Below are 16137 nucleotides of genomic sequence, written 5' to 3' on the forward strand. Positions count from 1 at the left end.
TGAAAAAAATTGCATCAGTTACCAATGGTAGCTAAAAAATCTTTAATTACAGTATTTGTTTCAGTTTTTCATGATAAAAAATTTAAAAATAAAAAAAAATTTTTTTAAAAATCAGGAGATTTTGTTTTTCAATTTCTAAGTCATAACCTTAAATAAGTAGCTCCACTTATGCATGCTGGTTCTCCAAACCAGTATTTCCCTATGTTAGGGCTAAACTTGGAAGAGGCCACCAAAGCTAAACAGGTCTTTAGCAACCATCTCTCCCTGTATTTTCTGCTGTCAATTGAAATCAGACAGAATTCACAGTAAACAGCTTGTTAGATCATCTCATAGCGAGCATCCCTGAAAAGGATCACATGACTGACATATGCTCTGACACATGTAGCACAAAGTGCTGCTAACTGGCTGATGGACCATATAAGACATCACATTACTAGAACAGGAGGAGCTGAGCAGATTGATATACAGTGTTGTGGGAAAAATGACAGGATAACATGTTATTTAACCATGTAAATCTCTGCTCTCCCTAGGCTAAGTAGTCCTACTCATTAGACCCGTTCATAAGAGTATGAGCATCAACTCGAATACTTAGCCCACAATGAGCAAAGTTTTCATATGGATTGTCTTACTGTGACAGCTTTCGCGAAATGAACACTTACACACGTACAGTAGTCAGTGAGTGCGACTACACACATAACTACTTAGCCCAGTAAGAACAGAGACATCTTGGAATATTTCTTATTTAAAAAACAAACAAAAAAAAAAAAAAGGTATATCACTGTGCCTCTCCCCTCTATAACATGAATCCTGCATTTTCCCTTTAAACAATTTACTAAAACATTGGCCCTTATTTACTAAGAGTGGAGTGTAGGTTTCTTTGTGGGTTTTAATTCCCTACAATTTATTTTCCACGGTATTTACTAAGGTTTCCCTACATTTTTTTTATTTTTTTATTTATTTATTTATTTATTTTTTACACACACACACACACACACACACACACACACACACACACACACACACACACACACGCTCTGATCTGTAGGGTTTTCCACCATATTTTATGTGGAAACCTTAGTAAATATGTTGTTTTTTGTGAAAATGTCGGGAACATGCCCCTTTTTGGAGACCACACCCCTTTCCCCTACAGCCACGCCCCTTTCGGATTTTAGCAAAATGGAGAGTTAGTCAGGGTTTTTTTCAGTTCTGGCGCAGACAGAATTTCTGGCGCAATGCGACAGAACATGGCGCACAACCCGACAAAACATGTCGGGTTTGCAATAGTAAATGAGGGCCATTTGGAAAGTTCTCTTTATCCCTGGAAACAAAACTACTTTAGGGTCTATTCACATGTACAGGATTCTGCACAGATTTGATGTGCAAGATTTCAAGTTGTGTTCAGTCAGTTTATATTGAAATCTGCAGCAGAAAAACCTGCACATCAAATCTGCACAGAATATTGTATGTGTGAATAGACCATTAAAAGAAATGTAAATTTAGTAAAAACGCTACAAACCTCCCCTCTAAAGCCATATGTAGAAATACTTGACAAATCTTCAAATGACTGCAATTTACTAGTTGTGAATCGCTCGCATACTATCTCCATGTCTTCTTTCTGAAAGCAAACATGATGTAACATTAGTGTAAAATATACATTGGTAAGCCTAACTGTTGAAGGATAAAACATATGGAAGGCTACAACTCAGCAAGCCACAGGTTACACTATTTTGATGAGTGAACTTCCACTGCTAAATCTACAGAAAGACGTAAAAAGTAGATTTTTTTTATGCTTACCGTAAAAGCTCTCTCGGAGGATCCATTGGGGGGACAAAGATCGTGGGTATATGCTCTTGCCGCTAGGAGGTGCTGACACTAGGCATACAAAAAAAGGTCGGCTCCTCCTGGCAGGCTATACCCTGCCTACTGGCCGTGAGCTTATCAGTTTAGTCTCAAAGCAATAGGAGGCAACCGACAAAAAAAATAAATAAAAAAAAAAGTGAAGCCAGCAAGAGTCCGAGAGAATCAGACAAAAAATAAAACGAGCCACCTCTGACAGAACTAACGAAAAACTCTACCCAAACCATGGGTGGGCGCTGTGTCCCCCAATGGATCATCCGAGAAAGATTTTACAGTAAGCATTAGGGATCGACCGATATCGTTTTTTTTAGGGCCGATACTGATAATCGGTGGCGGTTAGGGTCGATAGCTTATACCGGAATATCGGTATAAGCTATCGGCTATTTATCCCGCCCACGACACCGCTGCAGATCATTGATTTAAAGCAGGTGCTTTAAATCAATGCACTGCAGTGGCTTTTGCGGTGCCATAGGCCGCTGCCACCCACTTCTCTCCCCCTGCCTGTCCGGGGGTCCTGAGACCTATCACCGCCACCGCTCTCCTCGCGCCGCCCCGGCACCGGCCCCATTGCCTCCCCCATCCCCGGTTTTATAATTACCTGCTCCCAGGGTCCACTCCACATCTGGCTCCGGTGGTGTCCTCCTGAACTGTCACTGTGCGCACTGACTGACGTCACGTCGCGCACGTCACTTCACTCGTCATTGCGCACAGCGTAACGCAGGACGCAGCAGGAGCAAGAAGAAGTAGCATGGGCTCCGGGAACAGGTAATTATAAAACTGGGGATGGGGGAGGCAATGGGGCCGGGGCGGTCGCGGTGCATCATCGGCTTATCGGCAAGGTAATTGCCGATACAGATAATGCCCAAAATCGTGATTATCGGCCGGCCATACCGATAATCGGTTGATCCCTAATAAGCATAAAAAAAAATAAAATAAAAAAATACTACTTTTCTCGGTCGGAAACCATTGGGGGACACAGACCGTGGGACGTACCAAAGCAGTCCCCGGGGTGGTGAGAAAATTTAAATTTACTCAACCCAAAATCAAGCAGGAGGAGGATGCCACAGCCGCCTGCAACACCTTGTGGCCCAAACTAGCATCAGCCGATGCAAAAGTATGCACTTGATAGCATTTTGTTAACGTATGCAAGGACGACCAGGTGGCTGCCTTACAGACTTGCAGGCCGAAGCCCTATTACGGAGAGCCCAAGAAGCCCCAACAGAACGCGTAGAATGCGCAGTCACCCGAAAGGGTGGAATCTTGGCCTTGCGTTGGTACGATTCGGTAACGGCCAAGCGAAACGAGGTGGTGACTGAAAGGACTGCCCTGACCACGTCAAGGGTGTGAAGGGAACGCTCCTTGGCATTGGAAGGAGAAGGGCAAAAAGGAGGAAACTACCTTGGGCAGGAAGGAAGGAGGTGGACGGAAAACCACCTTGTCCTGATGAAGCACCAAAAAGGGGGGGGGGGGGGGGGGACGGCAGGAAAGTGACGCCAGTTCAGAGACCCTCCGGATAGAAGTGATGGCAATGAGAATGGCTACCTTCCATGAGAGAATACGAAGGGGGGCATCCCTAAGGGCTCGAAAGATGCCTCCCTCAAGGCCCCCCAGCACCATACTGAGGAGTGGGAGACCTAAAGGGAGGAGCCATGCGGGCCACACCTTGCAAAAAAGGTGCAGACATGGAATTGGAGGCCAACTGCCGTTGAAAAAGGATAGAGAGAGCAGTCACCTGACCCTTGAGAGAACTGAGGGTCAAATGCTGATCCAACCCCGCCTGGAGAAAAGCAATAAGGCACGGAAGGGAAAACACCAGAGAAAAGACTTTCGCCTCGCACCACCGAAAATAAGCTTTCCAGGTGCGGCGGTAAATCCTAGCAGAGGAGGGTTTGCGTGCCCGAAGCATGGAACGAATAACCCCCTCAGAAAACCTGCGGGCCTTCAATACCGCGGTTTCAACCGCCACGCCGTCAAATGCAGCGACAGTAAATTGGGGTGGCAAAGAGGACCTTGAAAAAGAAGATCGGGAGAAGTGGTAGGCGCAGCGGCACGTCATTGGCCAGCCAGACCACGTCTGCGTACCACGCGTGTCTGGGCCAGTCCGGGGCCACCAGAATGGCCAAAACCCCCTCCACCTTGAGTTTCCTCAGAACCCTGGGCAGGAGGGGGAAAAGGCGGAAAAAGATAAGGGAGGCTGAAGGACGACCATGGGATGACCAGCGCATCCAGTGCCAAGGCCAGGGGGATCGCATGACTTTGCATCTCGCCTCAGCAGGAGGGTTCCCCCTCTTTGTGGCAAAGAGATCCACATCCGGGGTCCGCCAATGGTCGCAGATCTGTGAAGACACCTCTGGGTGGAGAGACCACTCCCCCGGATCCGCCGAGGAGCGGCTGAGAAAGTCCGCTTCCCAATTGTCCACGCCCGGGATGTGGATCGCCGACAGAGCAGGAACCTGAGCCTCGGCCCAGAGGAGAATCTTGGAGACCTCTTCCATAGCCGAGCGACTCAGGGTGCCGCCTTGGCAATTGATGTATGCGACGGCCGTCGCATTGTCCGACTGAACCCGGACCGGCCGACCCTGAAGGAGGCAAAGGAAGATTGCCCGAAGCTCCAGGATATTGATGGGGAGAAGGGCTTCCCCAGGAGACCAGCGACCCTAGATCATCATGTCCCGAAAAACCCCTCCCCAACCCAGGAGACCCACTTCAGTGGCAGATCGTCACCACCGATGCGAAAGGAAAAAAAAAAAAAAAAAAACTTCCCCAGAAGGGGAGTATGGAGCCACCAAAGAAGGGACCAACAAACCACCAGGGGCAGAAGAATCCTGCAATCCAGGGACAAAGGGGACTTGTCCCACCTGCCCAGGATGGCCAGTTGGAGGGATTGATAATGAAACTGGGCGAAGGGGACTGCCTCCATGGCAGCCACCATACGGCCCAGAACCTCCATGCAGAAACAAAATCGGGACCAGGGCGGGGGCGTTGCAGGTGATTGACCCCCACCTGCAAAAAGCGCCTTTTGAGCAGGGGAAGACGGACCCGGGCTACTGCAGTGTCGAAAAGGAGCCCCAGAAAAAGCAGGAGCAGATGTGACTTCTCCCAGTTGATGATCCAGCCGAAAGAAGACAGGGTGTGAAGCGTGATTTGAAGACTCCAGATTCTCGGACCGAGAGGGGGGCCTTTATTAGGAGATCGTCCAGGTAGGGGAGAACGGAGATCCTCCGACTGCGAAGGATGGCAATGACAGCCACCATGACCTTTGTGAAGACCCTGGGAGCCGTGGCTAGACCAAAAGCGAGTGCCACAAACTGAAAGTGACCCTCCGGCACTGCAAAACGAAAGAATCGCTGATGCGCCGGGAAGATTGGAATGTGCAGATAGGCATCTCGGATATCCACTGAAGAAAGAAACTCGCCCTGGTCCATGGAGGCCACCACGGACCGGAGGGACTCCATCCGAAAATGGAGGGGGCACAGATGGCGATTGAGCAACTTGAGGTCCAGAATGGGACAGACCAAGCCCTCCTTTTTAGGAAAGACAAAAAGGTTCGAATAGAACCCTGACCCGCGTTCTCCCGGCGGAACTGGCACCATCACTCCCTGGGAGAGGAGAGCACGTAAAGCGGTATGAAAAGCCGCCGCCAAAGTGGAGGCCGGGATTGAAAGAAACGATGTTTCGGGAGAGAAGCGAATTCTATGCGGTAGCCTCCTGAAATAACGTCTCGTACCCAGGCATTCCGGACCTGAGACAGCCAGATGTCCTGTAAAAGAGACAGCCGACCTCATACCTGAGCACACAATGCAGGTGGGGCGCCCCTTCAGGAAGAGGCAGGCTTATGGGTACCCGATTTGGCTGCAAAACCGCCTGATCGGTTGACCGACTTCCATGACGGACACGCCTTGAAAGAGGGTGCGCCTGCTTGGAGGGGCGACCCGGAGCAGTTGACCAAAAGGAAGCCGCCTTCCTACGGGGGTCGGAGCGCCGAGATCTGTTCTGTGGAAGCAGAGAACTCTTACCTCCCGTAGCTTCAGAAATAATCTCATCCAACCTTTTCCCGAAGAGGTAGGAACCCGAGAAGGGTAGCTCCGTCAGACCTCTTCGACGCAGCATCGGCGTCCCACGCCTTCAGCCACATGGCACGACGAATGGCATCCAAGTTGGCCGAGGCAAAGGCCGAGCAGTGAGCGGATTCCAAAGCGGCTGAGCAAAGGAAATCGCCCACTTGGGAGAGCTGCTTCTGCCATTTCCTCCCTGGAAATTCCAGCAAGGGCCCCCTGGCGAAGCTGGGAAGCCCAAACTGACACCGCCTTGGCAACCAAAGTGGAAGCAAAGGTGGGGAGTAATGAGGACCCAACAGCTTCGAATGTGGACTCCGCCATTCACATACTCGCCTAGCACCATACTCACCTGAAGATGTCTTCCAACTGAAGATGTCTTCAGCCAGACTTATTGATGCCTGCATCACGTCATGCTGCTACAGACCAGGATGAGCAGGGAATATAGGGGGACCTGGACCCAATGGTACGACCCCAAGTGCTGGCCGTTGGCGGGAAGGGGTTAACAGTGCATTTGTATCTTATGTCCCGTGCCCCTTAACCGCATATGGGGGGCAACAGGTAGCGCCATGCTGAAAACCCCCACCCCCACCTGAAAACAGTGAAAATAAAATGAATTAAAGAAACTAAAAACAGTCCCTAACTATAAAACATGAAAAAGATGCCTCCTAGGACACTAAGCTAAAACTGATAAGCTCAGGGCCAGTAGGCAGGGTGTAGCCTGCCGGGAGGAGCAGACCTTTTTTGTATGCCTAGTGTCAGCGCCTCCTAGCGGCAAGAGCATATACCCACGGTCTGTGTCCCCCAATGGTTTCCGACCGAGAATTGTGAATACACTGCTAAACAAAACTATGCCTCTACACAAACTAAAATCTCTCAAAAGGGCTATGACAAGTAAAAATTTACATAAGATCATTTATTAACTGTACTTTACCCTAATTCCACAACCATTGTCCTGAATCTGAATTAGCTTCATGCCACCTTCTTTAACAGTCACTTGGATAGTTGATGACTTGGCATCTAAGCTGTAGAAAGGAAATTAAATTTGTACATTTTACAGTCATATATGGATTACAAGCAATACTTGTATGTGGTTAATACCCAAAATGAAAGACTCTTTGCAGTAACACAAATTCACTTGAGATAACTCAAGCATCTTAACCCCTTCCCATTATAACATGTATGGGTACTAAAGCAACCTTTTCAAATTTCAAACACCACATCATTGGAGTACACGAGATGCAAAATCAGCAGAATCTTGTTATACCTTAATTGGACTAAGTATTTTTTATTAGTGCGCCGCCCCCCCCCCCCCCAATACCATTAAAAAGCTTGACCGCAATCACATTCCACATCCAGCTAATTTACTGTGACCATTCCCTCTAGCAATGTACAGGCTTGCCTCCAAAAGGCATCAAGTTTTGGATAGTCCCAGATCATATGTGGGAAGCCTGCTTTCTCCCTACCGCGTAGTCTTGACAATTTTCCACAAACTAAGGGCTCGTTCACGCGGCCGTCTACCCTGCCCCCATAAGTTCATGCCCGTTCTCAAATCATTTTGATACTTTTGCTAACTGGTTGCAGACGCCTGTAAAAAAGGATCCCACTGATGTCAATGGGATTATTTTTTTTTTTTTTTTTTTTTTTTTTTTACAGTCCTTTGTCACCCATGTGCACCCATTTGCTTCCTACTTCAGTTTTTTTTTTTTTTTTTTTTTTTGACAGTGGAAAAACATTGCATGCAGTATTTATCTCCGTATTAAATATTTAATAAAATAAAAATAAAATAGGTTTAACCCCTTTTGGCCTTAAGTACTCAGACAATTTAATTTATAAGTTTTCATTTTTTCTTCCTCGTCTTCTAAAAATCATATCTCATTTTCATCGCCAGACTAGTATGAGGGCTTGTTTTTTGCATGACCAGTTGTCCTTTCTAATGACACCACTCATTATATCATAAAATGTATGGCGCAACCAAAAAACACTTTGTGGGGAAATTAAAAAGCAAAAACAATTTTGCTAATTTTGGAAGGTTTCGTTTTCACGCCGTACAATTTACGGTAAAAGTGACGTGTTCTTTATTCTGAGGGTCAATACGATTAAAATTATACCCATTATTACACACTTTTAGATTATTGTTGTGCTTAAAAAAAAAATTATAATAATTTTTAACCAAATTAGTACGTTTATAATACTTTTTCATTTTTCCGTATAAGCGGTGGTATGAGGGCTCATTTTTTGTGGCATGATCTGTCCTTTTTTCGATACCACATTTGCATATAAAAAAACTTTATACATTTTTTATAATTTTTTTAATAAAATGTATTAAAAAAGTAGCCATTTTTTACTTTATTTTCTTACGTTCACCGTACGTGATCATTAACATTTTATTTTAATAGTTCGGACATTTACGCACGCGGCGATACCAAATATGTCTATTAGATCTTTTTATGCTTTTTGGGAGTAAAATAGGAAAAAACTGACATTTTACTTTTTTATTGGGGGGGGGGGAAGGGATTTTTCCTTTTTTTTTTTTTTTTTACATTTGAATAGTCCCCATAGGGGACTATTCATAGCAATACCATGATTGCTAATACTGATCTGTTCTATGTATAGGACATAGAACAGATCAGTGTTATTGGTCATCTTCTGCTCTGGTCTGCTCGATCTCAGACCAGAGCAGAAGACGCCGGGAGCCGGACAGAGGCAGGTGAGGGGACCTCCGTGCGGCGTTCTGAATGATCGGATTCCCGCAGCAGCGCTGCGGCCGATCAGATCATTAATTGAAATAGAGTACTGCCGCAGATGCCGGGATCTGTATTGATCCCAGCATCCGAGGGGTAAATGGCGGACATTGCCGGTGGGTCCCTGGCTGCGATCAGCAGCTGGGATCAGTCGCGCATGACACTGGCATCGCTCCGATGCCCGCGGTTATGTACAGGACGTAAATGTACGTCCTGGTGCGTTAAGTACCACCGCACCAGGACGTACATTTACATCCTGCGTTTTTAAGGGGTTAAAGGGTACCTTTCATCAAAAAAACTTGATATATTCTAGATTAATGTATGCAGAACAACATTACAATTACTTAGATCATGATAAGCACACTTTAAAAATGTGTCCTTTAACCCCTTAAAGGAGAACTCCGAAATATAAAATTGTCCCCCATACTGCCGGCAGTAAAAAAAATTTAAGATGTACATGCCTTCCTCCGCTGCGGTGAAGTATTATTCTCCGACCACCGGCAACCAGGAAGAGGATCGCGGCGGAGACCGGAGCCGGTAACTGGAGGCAGGTATGTACATCTTTATTTTTTTTTACTGCCGGGAGTATGGGAGACAATGTTAATATTCCGGAATTCTCCTTTAAAAGGACACAGCCCATTTTGACCTTAAGGACAGCCAATTTTATTTTTGAGTTTTCATTTTTTCCTCCTCGCCTTCTAAAATTCTTAACTTATGTTTCCATTCCCAGACCCATAGGAGGGCTTGTTTTTGCATGACAAGATGTACTTTGTAATGACATCACTCATTTTACCCTAAATGTATGGTAAACCCCCCAAAATATGTATTTTTTGTATAAGGAAATTCAAACAAAATTTGCTAATTGGGGGGGGGGGGGGGGGGTCATTTTGACGCTGTACACTTTGCGGTAAAATTACATGTTTTTTTATTCTCTGGGTCAATACAATTAAAATGATACCCATGGTTACATACTATTCTATTATTGCACTGCTGTTAATGAAAAAAAAAAAAATTAACATATTTATAGTTCAGACAATAGCAAACAGGTTTGTTTATCTTTTTTAATGCTTTTTTGTATTAATATGAGGAAAAGGGGTGATTTAACCCCTTAAGGACACAGCCCTTTTTTGCACATCTGACCACTGTCACTTTAAACATTAATAACTCTGGAATGCTTTTACTTATCAATCTGATTCCGAGTGTTTTTTCGTGACATATTCTACTTTAACATAGTGGTAAATTTTTGTGGTAACTTACATCCTTTCTTGGTGAAAAATCCCCAAATTTGATGAAAAAATTTAAAATTTTGCATTTTTCTAACTTTGAAGCTCTCTGCTTGTAAGGAAAATGGATATTCCAAATTTTTTTTGGGGATTCACATATACAATATGTCTACTTTATGTTTGCATCATAAAATTTATGAGTTTTTACTATTGGAAGACATCAGAGGGCTTCAAAGTTCAGCAGCAATTTTACAATTTTTCACAAAATTTTCAAACTCGCTATTTTTCATGGACCAGTTCAGGTCTGAAGTGGATTTGAAGGGTCTTCATATTAGAAATACCCCATAAATGACCCCATTACAAAAACTGCACCCCCCAAAGTATTCAAAATGACATTCAGTAAGTGTTTTAACCCTTTAGGTGTTTCACAGGAAAAGCAGCAAAGTGAAGGAGAAAATTCAAAATCTTCATTTTTTACACTCACATGTTCTTGTAGACCCAATTTTTGAATTTTTACAAGGGGTAAAAGGATAAAATTTATACTTATGTTTGTAGCCCAATTTCTCTCGAGTAAGCACCTACCTCATATGTCTATGTAAAGTGTTCGGCGGGCGCAGTAGAGGGCTCAGAAGCGAAGGAGCGACAATGGGATTTTGAGTGTACGTTTTTCTGAAATGGTTTTTGGGGGGCATGTTGCATTTAGGAAGCCCCTATGGTGCCAAAAAAAAAAAAAACACACATTTTGGAAACTAGACCCCTTGAGGAACGTAACAAGGGATAAAGTGAACCTTAATACCCCACAGGTGTTTCATGACTTTTGCATATGTAAAAAAATGCTTGGTTTACCAAAAATGCTTGGTTTAGCAAAAATTTTACATTTTTAAAAAAGGTAATAGCAGAAAATACCCCCCAAAATTTGAAGCCCAATTTCTCCCGATTCAGAAAACACCCCATATGGGGATGAAAAGTGGTCTGCTGGCGCACTACAGGTCTCAGAAGAGAAGGAGTCACATTTGGCTTTTTGGAAGCAAATTTTGCTCTGGGGGCATGCCGCATTTAGGAAGCCCCTATGGTGCCAGGACAGAAAAAAAAGGGGTAAAGTGAACCTTAATAAACCACAGGTGTTTCACGACTTTCGCATATGTAAAAAAATATATATATTTTTTTTACACTAAAATGCTTGTTTTCCCCAAATTTTTCATTTTTACAAGGGATAATAGCAGAAAATACCCACAAAATTTGTAACCCCATCTCTTCTGAGTATTGAAATACCCCGTGAAGTGCACTGGGGGCGAACTACAATGCTCAGAAGAGAAGGAGCATCATTGAGCTTTTGGAGAGAGAATTTGGCCATGTGCATTTCCAAAGCCCCCCGTGGTGCCAGAACAGTGGACCCCCCCCACATGTGACCCCATTTTTAAAACTACACCCCTCACGGAAGGCAATAAGGGGTGCAGGGAGAATTTACACCCCACTGGCATTTGACGGATCTTTGGAACAGTGGGCTGTGCAAATAAAAAATTTTATTTTTCATTTTCACAGACCCCTGTTTCAAAGATCTGTCAGACACCTGTGGGGTGTAAATGCTCACTGTACCCCTTATTACATTCCGTGAGGGGTGTAGTTACCAAAATGGGGTCACATGTGGGAATTTATTGTTTTGCACTTATGTCAGAACCGCTGTAAAATCAGCCACCCGTGTGCAAATCACCAATTTAGACCTAAAATTTACATGGTGCACTCTCCCTTCTGAGCCTTGTTGTGCGTCCCCAGAACACTTTGCGCCCACATATGGGGTATCTCCGTCCTCAGGAGAAATTGCGTTACAAATTTTGGAGGCTTTTTTTTCTTTTACCGCTTGTGAAATTTAAAAGTATGGGGCAACACCAGTATGTTAGTGTACAAAAATGTTTTTTTTTTTTTACACTAACATGCTGGTGTAGACCCCAACTTTACCTTTTCATAAGGGGTAAAAGGAGAAAAAGCCCCCAAAATTTGTTAGGCAATTTCTCCCGAGTACGGCGATACTCCATATGTGGCCCTAAACTGTTGCCTTGAAATACGACAGGGCTCCAAAGTGAGAGCGCCATGCGCATTTGAGGCCTAAATTAGGGATTTGCATAGGGGTATTCTACACCAGTGATTCCCAAACAGGGTGCCTCCAGCTGTTGCTAAACTCCCAGCATGCTTGGACAGTCAATGGCTGTCCGGAAATGCTGGGAGTTTTTGTTTTGCATCAGCTGGAGGCTCCGTTTTGGAAACACTGCTGTAGGATACGTTTTTCATTTTTATTGGGGGGGGAAGGGGTGGTGGTGGGGGGGGGGCAGTGTATGTGTGTATATGTAGAGTTTTACTCTTTATTTTATGTTAGTGTAGTGTTGTGTTGTGTTTTTAGGTTACATTCACACTGACTGCGGATTACAAAAATGTAAAATTTTGGGGAAAACAAGCATTTTAGGTAAAAAAATAGAAATTTTTTTTTTACATATACAAAAGTCATGAAACACCTGTGTGGTATAAAGGTTCACTTAACCCCTTGTTACGTTCCCCGAGGGGTCTAGTTTCCAAAATGGTATGCCATGTGTTTTTTTTTTTTGCGGTTCTGGCACCATAGGGGCTTCCTAAATGCGGCATGCCCCCAGAGCAAAATTTGCTTTCAAAAAGCCAAATGTGACTCCTCTTCTGAGACCTGTAGTGCGCCAACAGAGCACTTTTCACCCCCATATGGGGTGTTTTCTGAATCGGGAGAAATTGGGTTTCAAATTTTGGGGGGTATTTTCTGCTATTACCCTTTTTAAAAATGTAATGGTATGCCATGTGTTTTTTTTTGCTGTCCTGGCACCATAGGGGCTTCCTAAAGGTGACATGCCCCCCAAAAACAATTTGTCGCTCCTTCCCTTCTGAGCCCTCTACTGCGCCCGCTGAACAATTAACAGACATATGAGGTATGTCCTGACTCAAGAGAAATTGGGTTTCAAATACAAGTAAAAATCCTCTCCTTTTTACCCCTTGCAAAAATTCAAAAATTGGGTCTACAAGAACATGCGAGTGTAAAAAATTAGGATTTTGAATTTTCTCCTTCACTTTGCTGCTATTCCTGTGAAACACCGAAAGGTTTAATACACTTACTGAATGTCATTTTGAATACTTTGGGGGGGGTGTTTCTAGTATGAAGACCCTTCAAATCCACTTCAAAACTGAACTGGTCCCTGAAAAATAGTGAGTTTGAAAATTTTGTGAAAAATTTCAAAATTGCTGCTGAACTTTGGTGACTCTGGGGTCTTCCAAAAGTAAAAACTCAAATTTTATGACGCAAACATAAAGAAAGTAGACATATTGTATATGTGAACCCCAAAAAAAATTATCTTGAATATCCATTTTCCTTACAAGCAGAGAGCTTCAAAGTTAGAAAAATGCTAAATTTTCATTTTTCTCATCAAATTTGGGGATTTTTCACCAAGAAAGGATGCAAGTTACCATAAAATTTTACCACTAAGTTAAAGTAGAATATGTCACGAAAAAAACAATCTCGGAATCAGAATGATAACTAAAAGCATTCCAGAGTTATTAATGTTTAAAGTGACAGTGGTCAGATGTTTAAAAAATGCTCTGGTCCTTACGGTGAAAAAGGGCTCGGTCCTTAAGGGGTTAATTAAAATTGTTTAATTTACATTTGAAAAACCGGACAATAGGGGTCTCCCTCCTAGTGGCCGGCTGCAGCCTGGCGTGACGTCACGCCTGAAAAAGGACCGATGCGGCCGGGCATCGGTCCTTTTTCATTCAACCTGCACTCGCTCCCTGCCTGTCAATCAGACAGGCAGGGAGCGAGCGCATTGGCTCCTCAGCCACTGGCCGCCGCTGTCCCTGCACGCCCGCTGCAGTAAGTGTAATGGGGGGGGGGGGGGGGGGGGGTTGTGATGGAGGGAACGGGGTATGGCGCGGGGGGTGGGGAGAGAGGGAGATGGAGGGGACAGGCTAGCGCAGCATGTAACTAATAGTTTATCTACACAGGGTGCCTCCAGCTGTTTCAATACTACAACTCCCAGCATGCCCCGACAGCCAATAAATGTCAGGGCAAGCTGGGAGTTGTGGTGATGAAACAGCTGGAGGCACCCTGTGTAGATGAACTAAGGGCGGAAGTCCCCCCCAGCAGGCATTAGTGACGGGGTGCCTGCTGGCTAAGTCTGCCTGGTAGTGAGCACACTGCCAGGCAGAAAAAAAAGCATTTTTAATATAGTGAAAATAAAAATTAAAAGCAGGGAGGGGGTTAGGGATAGATTGGCAATAGGCAGGGACAGAAACAAAAAAAAAATAGGATGGTGGGAGCTACCCTTTAAGGACCCGGTGTTTTTCCGTTTTTTGCATTTTCGTTTTTTCCTCCTTAAAAAAAAAAATCATAACTTTCAATTTTTCATCTAAAAATCCATATGATGGTTTATTTTTTGCACCACCAATTCTACTTTGTAATGACTTCAGTCATTTTACCCAAAAATTTACAGCGAAACGGAAAAAAAATAATCATTGTGAGACAAAATTAAAAAAAAAAACGCCATTTTGTAAATTTTAGGAGCTTACGTTTCTACACAGTAAAAATGACACCTTATCTTTATTCTGTAGATCCATAAGATTAAAATGATACCCTACTTATATAGGTTTGATTTTGTCGTACTTCTGGAAAAAATCATAACTACATGTAGGAAAATGTATACGTTTAAAATTGTCCTCTTCTGACCCCTATAACTTATTTTTCCGCGTATGGGGCGGTATGAGGGGTAATTTTTTGCGCCGTGATCTGAAGATTTTAGCGGTACCACTTTTGTATTGATAGGACTTATTGATCGCTTTTTATTCATTTTTTCATGATATACAAATTGACCAAAAATGCACTATTTTGGACTTTGGAATTTTTTTGCGCGTACGCCATTGACCGTGCGGTTTAATTAACTATATATTTTTATAATTTGGACACTTCCGCAAGCGGCGATACCACATATGTTTATTTACACAGTTTTTTTTTTTTTATGGGAAAAGGGGGGTGATTCAAACTTATTTTGCAATGTTATAGCTCCCATAGGGACCTATAACACTGCACACACTGATCTTTTACATTGTTCAATGCTTTCTCTTAGGAAAGCATTGATCAATGATTTTGCCGCTTGATTGCTCATGCCTGGATCTCAGGCACTGAGCAGTCATTCAGACACCAGGAGGCAAGGTAGGAGACCCTCCTCATGTCCTGCAGCTGTTCGGGATGCCGCGATTTCGCCACGGCAATCCCGAACAGCTCCCTGAGCTAACGGCATGGTTTCACTTTGAACGCCGCGTCTAAAGGGTTAATAGCGCGCCGCACTGCGATCAGTGCCGCACGCTATTAGCCACGGGTCCCTGCCATTGTTAGATCGGGAGCGGACGCATGACGTACCGGTACGTCATGGGTCCTTAAGGGGTTAAAGCTGACAGTCTGGAGTTAAAGCACAGCTTGTTCATTTAAAATCCATTGTGGTGGTGTATAGAGCCAAAAGTGTTAGCATTATGTCCATGTTCCAATATTTATGGACCTGACTATCAGAATCTCCCATCCACTTCTTCCACGTACAGAAAACTTTTTTTAAGATAATTTTTGAATCCACATACAAAAGAGCAATTAAGGCCCTCCGCGGTCCTGTACCAATCCTTTCACCTAGAGAGTGAGATTCAAGTGAGAGGTTTCAAAGCCAAGAGGTGCAAAACACAGGCCTGGTTGGCATATGTGTGACATGGCAAGGGCATAGGATTTCAAGTTTGAGAAGGTGTGAATCATCTACAATCCTCCTCATTAAAGGAGAACTCCAGAATACAAAAATTGTCTCCCATACTGCCAGCAGTAAAAAAAATACATACCTTCCTTCTCTCCCCCGGTGCTTCCATTAACCCCACTCCGGTCTCCGCCACGATCCACTTCCTGGTGGTCAGCGAGTCATACTGCACTCAGACAATCACCGGCCGCAGCGAAGTCCCGACTCGGCAGGCGATAGGTTGAGCGGCAGTGTGAACGCTTCAAGACACACAGTTCTTCACTACACCAGCACCTGGTGCCGGGGCCGAAAACGTCACACTGCCGCTCAGCCTATCGCCGGCCGAGTCGGGACTTCGCTGCGGGCGACGATTGGCTGAGTGCAGTATGACTCGCCGACCACCGGCAACCAGGAAGAGGATCACGGCGGAGACCGGATCCGCTTACCGGATGCACCAAGGTAGCAAAGGAAGGTATGAATCTAT

General features: G+C 44.4%; 1 protein-coding gene across 2 annotated transcripts in view; it reads right to left on the reverse strand.

Moving 5' to 3' along the window:
- Positions 1-16137, reverse strand: part of MLH1 (mutL homolog 1) — a 192247-nt gene that overhangs the window by 174713 nt on the left and 1397 nt on the right. For both annotated transcript variants that reach the window (XM_056520381.1, XM_056520380.1), the window contains exons 2-3: positions 6847-6937; positions 1517-1615 (exon numbers count right to left, since the gene is read on the reverse strand). In XM_056520381.1, coding sequence (XP_056376356.1) covers positions 1517-1615; positions 6847-6888 — 141 coding nt within the window. In that variant the 5' untranslated portion in view covers positions 6889-6937. The remainder of the gene's footprint in view (positions 1-1516; positions 1616-6846; positions 6938-16137) is intronic.

This window comes from Hyla sarda, chromosome 5 (assembly GCF_029499605.1).
Source record: "Hyla sarda isolate aHylSar1 chromosome 5, aHylSar1.hap1, whole genome shotgun sequence".
Classification (NCBI taxonomy): domain Eukaryota; kingdom Metazoa; phylum Chordata; class Amphibia; order Anura; family Hylidae; genus Hyla; species Hyla sarda.